Below are 11,454 nucleotides of genomic sequence, written 5' to 3' on the forward strand. Positions count from 1 at the left end.
TATACTATATAGTATATATATATATATATATATATATATATATATATATATATATATATATATATATATATAATACACAACTATATATATATATATATATATAACCCTAAAACACAACTAGAGAGCACTGGTATCTTATGAATCCGACGATGATGGTGCTGAATCAGAGCAATTTGGTTACGGGCTCTCTTGAGCTGCATCAAGTGTTCTGTGGTCGGTTGAGGTGCACCAGCGTGTTAACAGTATGAATGCAGTGTGTATCAGCTACGTGCGAATGAAACCGCCATGTCGGGGTGGGTGTAGAAAATGCACGCTGGAGTTTTCCTTTCCGACTAAGGTCAGTCGTCTGGTTTCAAGCAATGTATGGTATGGACTCGTGTGGAATGGAATCAAACCCTATGTCCAAAATTATATGGACTGGTTCACTTGCTTAAGTTGCAGAATGTTTGGGACCCCAACGATACCTCATCAGGCCGGAACGTAGTTTCAAAACAACCTTTGTCACGCTCGAAAAGTGAGAGGTGTGTAGCCAGACAATCCCTCAACATCTTGGTAAATGGGCACCACTTATAAATATAGAACAAGGTGATCAAGATCAAAACAGTCGATGTAGTACATCTCATAAACAAAGAGATAAGTACTCAGGGTCATTACTTAGCTTAAGTTCATACTATAAATGAATAATGAGTACTCAAGGTCAACACGTTAGCTATATTTCACACAATCAATAAAGAATAAAAACGGTGGCAAAATTTTACATCAAATCAGGAGCTCTTTATCGGTGATGCGCGTTGTTTTAGATATATTAATGCTCGCCCAAAAGTGTGAAGTAAGATATTTCGAAACAATTTTTGAACATATATTATATACATAACTTTTCATTTGTAGTTATCTGCCGCGTGGCTCAGTTGGTAGTAGCGCAAGACTGTTAATCTTGAGGCCAAGGGTTCGATCCCCTTCGTAGCAACTTTTTCTATATCGGATCTACTTTTTTTCAACCCTTTTTTTTAATTAAATTGGGGATCGCAACTGTTCTCATTTCAAACGAGATCGAATTTGCCGTCTCGCTAGATCTCAGCCATGTCACTAGAACTGTGCTTTCTCCATTTTGGACCGTAAAATATGTCATGTTTTTTCATTTGTGCATGTTTACCGCGTCGCTTTTTTTTCCACATCAACTGAAGGGTGTTTCGTAGTATACACACTTCTTACAGGGTGTGCGTACACTAGGCATATTCGTTTACGTGGTGGTCTTCTGTGTATATTAGGAATGGATAATACGTTGAAGTTGGTAGTAGACATCATGATACCTAGTAGAGACGATATGAATGATAACTTCTTTTTTTCTTTCAATTATGCACTTGGTGTTAGAAGATGCAGTACTCGTTAAAGTTCATTGAAAGCAGTGGGATGTGTGTATCGTGGTGTGTAATCTGTTCATGATATGTGTCACGACTATTGTACCAGGACTTATAATCCATATATTAAGCAAATAGAGCCATCGCAGGCATATAGTGTTTTGTTTTGCCAATGCCAAACCTATCTGAGTTCTCTTCATATTAATGCCAAGGTGTAAATGATATTTGGTTTCAATACCATTTTCTGATAAAACTGTAGATTTTTTCAGTATAGCCGTCAACGAGAAAGTTCGAGCACGTGTGGCTGCGCATATAATAGATCAAACTAAAAAAATAAGCTTGTTCAAGTTGATGTGCATTGAGATCGTCGCATGTATATTAGAATCTAAAGCTGTTGTGCATGCATGTATACCTCGTTTAATCTCTGTCATTCAGCAGAATAAGCATTGTGCACAGTCTAGCGGATACTACAGTGCGGGTTAGGTTGCGAAGGAAAATGTGTACATGGTGCAATATTCATCATGGAGTAACGTGAACGACTGTGTGCGGTACGATTATGATGCCGTTGTATAAGTCTCCGGTTATCTAACTCAGTGTGACATTAATGGCTGTACAGGTCTGTTGGGGACGTGTCCACAGGTACCAAACAATGGCAAGCTTGTAAGAGAAAGGCAGAAAACAGCAAAGAGGCAAGATAACTTCTCAGATGTATTGGCCACATGGAAAAGTCAGAAGAGTGGTGTTCGTAAAGCAATACAGAGCGTTGCTCCCCATGCACGTAAGCAAAAAAGATAAGAGGAGGTTTCTGTTGCTTAAATTAAGACAGTGGAGCATACAGGAACAAAACCTGAAACACTTGCACAACGAGTCGAACTCCGGGCATTGCACGATGACATCAAGAAGATATAATATTGTCTACCGACTAGCGGAGATATTATATCAGTGCAATATATTGCAACATCCTGAGCATTGCAGAAAAAGAAAATATCGGTAATCTTTAAACAACTTGGCCTGGCAGTTTGGCTCTCACGAAGTAAATTCCCGAGGCAGCAATTCCCTTTGATACTGCGTTCTCGATTGAGATGAATCGATTATTAGTACTCAACGTACGTTGTACTTCACTCCATCTATCAGGAGACCTTCCTGTGGAGGACCTTTTCTCCCATACAAATGAAACCCTTTCTGAGTTTCGCAAAAGCTCTTCTTCGTTGAGTTCAGATACTATGCGGTCACTGATTCTACCACAACATACAGGCGACACAAAACAATAACGTTCGACAGTTGTCATCCCAACTAAAATATTAAGCATATCATGTTGCTTATATGTTTGATAGGGTATATATATATATTTATAAATATGTACAATCCATAGTGAGTGCGGTTTCATAATGACCCATAAACTGGAAATATGGTAGCCACATCCTATTCACCATTTTTTTTCGCCAATAGATTAACAGGGGCATACATCTTCTGCCCAAAGAAGTAGAGGAGTGCATCATTTGTATCATAGAGTATATTAGATGCTGTTCGTATACAGCCAATGCAAATGTCCATTTCAATAATTCCTCGTCCAATCTTTCCCTAACTATCCCAACCCAGAGTACGATTCTATTCTCTAACGACATGGACCTGCGGCTGATTTCGAACTTAGCGCTTACATTCTTGATAATAGTCACAAAGTCTAAAAATTTCTTTGCAATGTGAATTCCAGTTCACACGAGTGTTACTTCACAAGAGTGTTGTAAGACACTTTAGAAACTGTATTGTGGCACTATTTTCTTATACGGCTATACTCGCTAGCATTTGTATCCGTCTCATTTAAAATGCCAACATCCCCACTGTGTGTCGTACCATTGGTACAGTATGTACAAGAATCATCTGTTCCGTATCACGCCGTGTTTTTATCTGCGACGCGACTTGCGTGTTCCACTTCTCTACTATCATATGCATTTACAGTATCTTTAGTTAAGGCTATCTGTTTCTTGCCACGAGGCTTCAGATACTTTGCACGAATGTGCATTTAGCATACTGACAGATCCATACGTGTGAATTCTGCACTTTGCACACCACTTGTCAAATCCCTTAGTCGTTTCATCGATACATACAAGATATTTGGACTGCCTGTTGACACAGGTTTATGTATATTGTGGCGCGAGGTATGATCATTACAAAAAGCAACTGTACACGCCCATACTGGCGCCACAATTAAGCTCTGAAGTATCCAAAAAATACATACGCACGTGTTAAAAGTTATAACATTTTCCTTGTTATACTGGCATAAAGGCGCACAATTTTGTAAAATTTCCAAACAGGTCAATATTTACATTTTTTCAGAAAGTACTATAAAACCAAGGGTATATAATATATAATTTCTCTGCCAAATAATCTGCCGCGTGGCTCAGTTGGTAGTAGCGCAAGACTGTTAATCTTGAGGCCAAGGGTTCGATCCCCTTCGTAGCAACTTTTATTTTTTTTATAATTTGTATATATTTTTTACTAATTAATTCGGGGGACACCGGTCCAATTGATCACATTTCACAATTCACACTCATTTTTATTGTCACAAAAAGGGGGTTTTTTCCTCGAAGCAGGTGTGTCTACGGTAATCTGTCCAACGTTTTTGCTCGGATGATAAGCGGAGGTTTATCTCCGAAAACCATCTAGATAAAATTCAACTGCATGCTTACAGTGACACCCCAACTATAATACTGTTTCGTAACCCATTAATTCAACTCTCATCAAAGCCATGTGCATAAACTACAACAGCTACTGCCAACAATTACACCATGGCTTAGTACCATTACCGTTCACTCGATATCGACATATCTGGAATCGGTCATATCAAACTCTCCTAGGAATATATATACTTAGCATTATCTGGGAGATACCTTTACACAATTGCTTCTATTGCTGTATCACTAGATATACGTCAGATTTGACTCAGCTGCAGGTGTCTCATACTCTGCTATGCTACAACTAGTAGTACCACTAGTCAACACAAAACTACCACATTATACGCTCAAATAGTGACGGTCAAGACTGCACAGATGAATTTTTAACATTTCGCAACAAAAAGCATTCGGCCAAAGGGAATTCTCAGTACTGCTTGAAGATTGGCGTTTTCGCTTACGATGATAAATTTCCAGGAGACTTAGCTATCTATGTAAAATTGATGTCAGTCTTGGTTTAAACTGTATTTATTTTGTTTTTCAAATTTGATATTCCACTATTAGACGGAAACCGTCGCAAGCAAGTGGGCCACAAAGCCGAGTTGTACTATCATTGGGTCGCCTGAACGTCAACAAAGCACTAAAGTTTAAAGCATTGACGGGTCAGAGTTTATACTGAAGACTTATTTTGATCGTAGAATTGTTTAAATATCAGATTGCAATACTGCAATGTCACTTTTTTTTCCTTCGATAATTCCACCCCCCACTCCCTCGAGCACGCCCTGATGCCTTTTTAGTGGCCGGGCGTCTCCTAGTTTGCGATCGCGATCCTGCAATGTGAAGCGGACAGACTTCGTTATCAGTCGAATGCATATTCAATAATATGAGAAAATTCGAACGACCATGTTCCTTTGTGATGAGGAAATGAAAGTGGTATATGACACCTGAATAGGTGTCATTCACTATACAACATATGACGCCCATTGATATTTCGCAAGTCCTAGAAAGAGAGGTAATCATGCGTATATGGCTATTTCTCTTTTGAGTTAATGGAAAGGTGTTTGTGTTTCCCACCAATATCTGATCGACACTGACCAAGAGATAGAACCCTTTGCCGCTTACAGTTTATCTCATTCACTAGATAGTCACTAAATAGTGGAATAAAGAAGCCTCCAGGGGATCGTAAGCCCGACGACACTGTAGTAAGATATTCCCGGGCACAGCAATAGCCAACAGCATGATATATATCCAAGGTACCCTAAAATAAACCATAGTCGTGTACACAATCGCCAAAACACCGTGACAAAGATTCGGTTTATTTCATTATCGTAGGTGCAGAAAGGCCTGCCGAAATCATGGCACATGAAGTGGTCATAACATAAGCACATACCACTAGAAAGACTAAAGATAATAGAGACATCGCGAGTACTTTACCCTAGCTACGTATGCGCACATAATCTCGCATACTTGTATCACCGGGCGAAACCTTACCTGTCGCTTTTGCCGGAACGCCTTTGGCACCCACCCGCGAGTTGCCGAATTGATCTGCGAGGAACTGCGAATGGGGCTCAGCTAACGGTACAAATCCTTTGATGGGACTCATATTGGCAAATAGGGCCTCATCAATCATGTTATCGGGGTCGTACGTTTCTGTCAGATAACCCGTTTTACCTAGCAGGGATGGAGGGAACATATCTATGAACCAGGGCAACGCGAGTTCATACACTGGTTCCCCAGACAGAATCTAGGCACATACATGTTGAGACACTTTACAGTGAACGATGTCAAGGATATGCGCATGAATATAGAAGGATATAATCTCGGTATACGATCGTATAGATACACAACCGCGGTGAAAAGTGAAAAGCGTTGTCAACAAGAATTTTCCGAAAGGGAAAAGAGTATGCGATACTTGACTACACATTTGAGACGTAAATCGTTGTTCAAATAGACGTCAACACGTGACGTGTAAAGCAGATCGATTCAGATTGCAGTACGCCTGCAGAATTTGGGAAGGGGATTAATTCTACACAGCAACGATAAATATCATACTCCACCACGACCAACCTCACAAGGCATGAAAACAAGTGCTGTGTTCAATAGCTCACAACGGCGTTGTGCATGTGATTAGTAAAATGGCTCAATACCGATGTTGCCTACTAAGACATGAGGAGCATCGTACCAGAACTGACTGGTTTGTTGGGCCAAGGCCCAGCGGCGATTAGTCCACTACGTAACAGATCGTCTAATCAGATGCTCTTGTCAATACATTCGTTACTGTCCTGAAAGGGTTTGATATAGATGCACTTGTCGATCTGGGTTTCCTCTGTATCAAGCATACGGTGGCTTGCCACCACGTACGTATCAGCCCAGATCATTAACGCATCTATAAGCTTCACTAATGTTCCCTCACTAAAAATTCTTGAACACATACCACAATCACATCAGGTACGCATACTTGACAGGTAAGCGAGCAGTTATTTTCACACACCAGGGTCCGGGTCACGCAGCGGATCTGACGCATCATTGTCCTCATCATCGAAGCGCACAGAGGTTGAGTGGATGTGTGTAGCTGGAATGGAAGTGACCTGGAAGGAAAGTCGAGTGTACAACAGGTCAATTTGCAGTGCTGTAATTTATATATAACTATAAGGCTACGAAACAAAATGCAATGTAAGTGTAGGACAATGTTACATTTCACTGTCTATAGATGTGTTTTATAAAATGTGTCTGACCGAAAGGCACACGTCCAACCGCACAATCAACTGAGTATCCAATCAGACAGCACAAGCACCTCACTGATCAATTTGTATGTGAAAACGCTTCAACGTAACCTAGATCAAAACGCGATATGTCATGCACAAATCAATTCGAATGCCCAACAGACGACTATTCCGGTATATTGTTCACGCGATGAAAAGTAGAACATTGCGTGCAAACCTCAATAGCACACGATGCAGAACTCATCAACACGAGCGTCGGACAACCTCTCGAAGTTCAAGACAGGCGCATTTATGATCAGTACTAGTGACAACTTTGAACGTGTGTGCAGCAAGATAAGACTCCCTTGAAACATCACATCGTATACGAGAGAATCACTCAGGAAAAGTGCAATGGTGAGGCTGAAGAGTAGCACGTACTGCATATACACACAGTGCATTTAAAATGCGAACAATATTTCCCTACAGGCTCGCACCCGTGGAATCATCGTGCTCACATACATCGTCCGTTTGCTGGCGGGTGCGCTGACTTTTAGTCATATTGGACAAAATCTCATCTAAACTGTCATTGCTGTCACTGTCAACTGATATAGGGCCCTGTTTCTTTTGTTGATGCGACCTGGCAAGTTGATTTTGGCTTGTGAGTGTGGTGAAAAATACCACTATTCAAATTCATAGCTTTAATTTAAGTAGGATTTGAACAAAAAGTTTTTAATTTATAGGTTCACAGTTTGCCCATTTATCATCGCTACAGACAGCAGCGGATGAATCAAAGGTGGATGCGGAAAGCATGTTCGTCCAGGCGTGGCGCCAAATACCACGCCGCTATAACAATATGGCTTTTGAGCAGTGAGAGAGCGCAGAAAATATGTTTCACCAACGAGTACTAGCAAACAAAGGCAAGTTTTTCCACAGGGAGTGGAAACAGGCAATGAAGCTATACAGTGTGATTTAGAGTAACGCATTGACGCGTTCACGAAGTGATAACGAGAAGCAAGCTGAGCGCTATACATGGTCACCAGTGGTGCCCAATATGATAATAATAGAGTGGCCATCACAAAGGCTATTATCGAGATATGAAGATAGCTTGAACAAAAAAGGAAACATTACAGACACCACACATGACATGTGGTGGAAGCAACGTTAATGAAAAATGCCATATAGAGAGTGTGTTCCCATTATATTATGATGCAGTTGTGATACCTTCGCCCTGGTGTGCGCTCACAAATAGCATCCAACCCCAGGCTGGCCACCTGAGCTGTGCTGTTTGTGGCCCTATTCGACCTTCTCGTCTTCTGCTGAGGCTCGACGGTACTTCTGTGCGCACCGTGACTGCTGCTGTCTCTTGCAATCGACTTGTTGCTATCATCTTGAACTCTGTATGACTCTCTGTGCGTGAGTGTTGGCCGTATGGGTTGCTTGAACAGGCCCGTACCCGTTGCCCCGGCGTGAGTGTCTGATCGACTTGCGGCACCCTTTCCACTTATCCGAGATGCGATCCCCCGAACTTCGGCATGTGTTGGACCTTTGGAACTCAATGCAACGCTCGATAAGATTGCCGCTGCATACGGTCGGTTGGGTCTGCTCGCCCCATCTTCCAACTTGCCAAACATCTGTACAATAAGTGCCAAAAACAAGGCCAAATCAAATTCAAGTGAATATCGCAGATAATAGATATTCCGACTTGATGTGGAAAGTAGAAGTATTCAACATTTGTGGCCGTTCGAGCCAAATTCAAACCGGAGGGCCAAAGTCGACAGTGATTCGAAGGAGGGCGCATTCAGTCGTATAAGCAGACGAACAAATCGCGAGGAGTTACACATGACACAAAACATCTCCGCATGAAGGTAGAGATGAGAAATTCTCGCAACAACTGTGTATGTGTGATTGAACACGATCCTCAGAGGTTTGACGTATATATTACCGCCATCCGCGTATTCTGCATGAGCATGTGTTTATTTCATTTTGGAGAGGGGCGTGTGTGTATGTGTGAACATAACAAAACAAAAGGACGAGGAACTGGAAAGTACACAAACGACAGTACCTCTTTAATGGTCTGATTGCTTTTCGAGCCCATCTGTTTCGCTCGCCCAGGATAGATGACCTTGATGTTGGGTCGCACAAGCGGAGCCTTATTGTGCTCTGCTTTCTACGACAACGCATGTAACCATGGATGGTGAAAGGGAAAGTTTGGGCGCCACATGTTCAAGGGTGTGAGGGAAAGTTTGGGCACCACATGTTCATGGTGGGACAGAATATACATTTGCTTACTTATTGCGCTCTGCGTTGTACGTCAATACATTTAACCATGCATGGTGCAAGGAAAAGTTTGGGCACCACATGTTCATGGTGGGACAGAATATACATTTGCTTCTGTAACGAGGATTGCCTGTGACCAGAAATCAGTGAACTATATGAATGAAGGATGCGGTTCCAAACTTCGCAGTAGATGCAATCCGATTAGTTTTGTCCCAAATACTTGGACATGCAACAATGTTGCTAAACTCCAATTCAATTCAAACATAAAAAATTGATGGCAAGAAAGTCAACCTAGGAATCAGTGATGGGCACAACAAGCACACATTCTCAATAAATGTAAGATTTCAACACTCTATTTTAAGCGAATGGAGATACCACCCGTAAATACAAACATCCTTAACAGACACACATTTCGCATTTGAACTGTTCAAATTCATCTGTAGACGGTGATGTAACCGTTTTTTTCGCAGTGAGCGTTCTACTCCCGAAGGGACAAGTAGATTAACACCACATGCCCAATGCTCACCCACATGTAGCATTAAACGTGCATACAACTATCATACATACACAAGCATAAACGCACACGGCAGAATCAGCGCACCACTCTCCGACCACAGGCATGTACTCACTTCACACATACGCGACAAAGTCTACCTACTTGCCCATTCCGGCCGGCCCTCTTCGAGTTTGGTTTAATCCACTGATCCGACTGTGTGGGTAGGTCGTGCGAGGAATCGACAGCTGTCAGGACGTGTGGTATGGCGTATGTAGAGGCGCGTGCGTAGGCATCGCTCGTGGGCGCCGTTCCAGGACTCTCGTCGTTGTCGATGTCGATAGCTACCACTGGTGAACTGGTAGGAAGCACAAGGGGTGACTCGAGTGTGAGAGAAGGCAGGCTGGGATATAGACGATCGCGGCACCAGTTGGCAGATCTACATCACCAGATAGATAGATCATAGCTTACTCAGGAAGTTGATCGCAGCACAGATCTGCACCTCTCCCAGATGTGTGGCACCACGACACCATACAGTGCTTATTCAAATTGACACATTAGGCTTACTGGCCCACGTCGGAACAACAGTTTTGCATGGGGAGAAGTGAAGTGAGCATTCAGATCAGATTCGATTTTATGAGGAACACGACTGTCTTAATACAAGCACAACAGCGTGTACTGGGTGACACGGCCGAACTCAGTGTGGCTTAATCCCGACCTCCGAAACCAATTCAATATTCGAGCCTTCTGAATAAACATTTTTATATGTTACAATCAATGACAACGGGTGTTGATACGGACGCACACATATACGTATGTACACATTCATAAATGTCAGAGATACACATTTACAATTGCGTACGCGATACGATCAAAGAGCTATAACATAGGCAGAGTAAGAAATCAGTCATGTTCGAATCTACAACTAACCATTCATGCAAACCACGAAATATGAATTGCTATCTAGTTATGTAGGCCAGAATAAATTGTCTCACGGGATGGTTGAGTACACGAGCACAACATCACACACAACTACGCATATAAATTTAACCACATTGCGTTATGTAATACATGTATGCCCACGCTTGATGCAGCTAAACCATGCACACAAGACTTAAACACACAAGACTTAAACAAACTAGTTGGCTGCGCACTGTTCGTACGAAAAGACACAACCCCACACTAATAGATATGCGATATAAGTGTATATGAACTATAAACGGATATATCGAACAAATAAACACATGCTTTACGTTATAGCCAATACTGCCATGTATGGGAACATCACGGTGTCGATAAGACATGTCTATATTGACCGGCTAAAACCGTGCATGTACCTTCACTTCTGAAGAACCTTGTTTTCTGCGCCAATTGGGGTTGTATAGTATATAGTTGTGAATGGGATAGAATCACCAACAGCACGTTAAAATACATACGATGTGATAATACAGGCATACAACTGATTATTGTATAAAGAAAGGCTTTCTCAACGTGACAACTGCATACAACCCAGCTATGAAACTGCGGGGGGCACCCACATACTTCGCACAATTCACGGAGTGCCTTTCTCCGCCTTTTTGTGACGTCGTCTTTCGATCGTCGTCGGCAGACCCATCTAAAACCATATTTAGGGTTGAGGGTTTAGGGTTTAAGTTTAGAGGGTTAGTGCAGTTCTGACATAGAAACTAAGGCGTAGTTGCGCCAGATGCGACCCAGCATACCTATACGAGCGATATTAAAGTGCAGCAGCACGACATACGGAACCTTAGGTGAGGTTTTAGTATTCTCATAATTTCAGCTGGTACACAGATCCATAAAGTAAGACGGATGGGCTATGTAAGCTAGTACAGGCAGTAATGATATGTCGACATAAATTGAGCATAGGCGTGATCTCAACGCAGATCGAGACTAAGTGATGAAAGATAAGCGGTGGAATACAGCACTAGCGCAGAGTG

General features: G+C 42.0%; 1 protein-coding gene and 2 non-coding genes across 4 annotated transcripts in view; 2 read left to right on the forward strand and 1 right to left on the reverse strand.

The window, feature by feature from the left end:
- Window positions 1-893: 893 nt before the first annotated feature.
- SARC_30083 lies at window positions 894-967 on the forward strand. Its single transcript has one exon. It is a non-coding gene; the product is annotated as a tRNA-Asn (tRNA).
- Window positions 968-3,745: 2,778 nt separating this feature from the next.
- SARC_30084 lies at window positions 3,746-3,819 on the forward strand. Its single transcript has one exon. It is a non-coding gene; the product is annotated as a tRNA-Asn (tRNA).
- A 730-nt stretch (window positions 3,820-4,549) lies between these two features.
- Window positions 4,550-11,454, reverse strand: part of SARC_04251 — a gene marked incomplete at its 5' end in the record, with an annotated part of 14,895 nt that continues 7,990 nt past the window's right edge. The window contains 8 exons of one of the 2 annotated variants that reach the window (XM_014301920.1): window positions 4,550-4,857; window positions 5,519-5,698; window positions 6,519-6,615; window positions 7,249-7,366; window positions 7,951-8,360; window positions 8,792-8,896; window positions 9,665-9,857; window positions 11,042-11,114. In XM_014301920.1, coding sequence (XP_014157395.1) covers window positions 4,760-4,857; window positions 5,519-5,698; window positions 6,519-6,615; window positions 7,249-7,366; window positions 7,951-8,360; window positions 8,792-8,896; window positions 9,665-9,857; window positions 11,042-11,114 — 1,274 coding nt within the window. In that variant the 3' untranslated portion in view covers window positions 4,550-4,759. Of the gene's footprint in view, window positions 4,879-5,518; window positions 5,699-6,518; window positions 6,616-7,248; window positions 7,367-7,950; window positions 8,361-8,791; window positions 8,897-9,664; window positions 9,858-11,041; window positions 11,115-11,454 lie in introns of both variants that reach the window. The other variant, XM_014301921.1, reaches the window with a different exon arrangement.

The sequence above is a fragment of the Sphaeroforma arctica genome (genome assembly GCF_001186125.1).
Source record: "Sphaeroforma arctica JP610 unplaced genomic scaffold supercont1.233, whole genome shotgun sequence".
Classification (NCBI taxonomy): Eukaryota; class Ichthyosporea; order Ichthyophonida; genus Sphaeroforma; species Sphaeroforma arctica.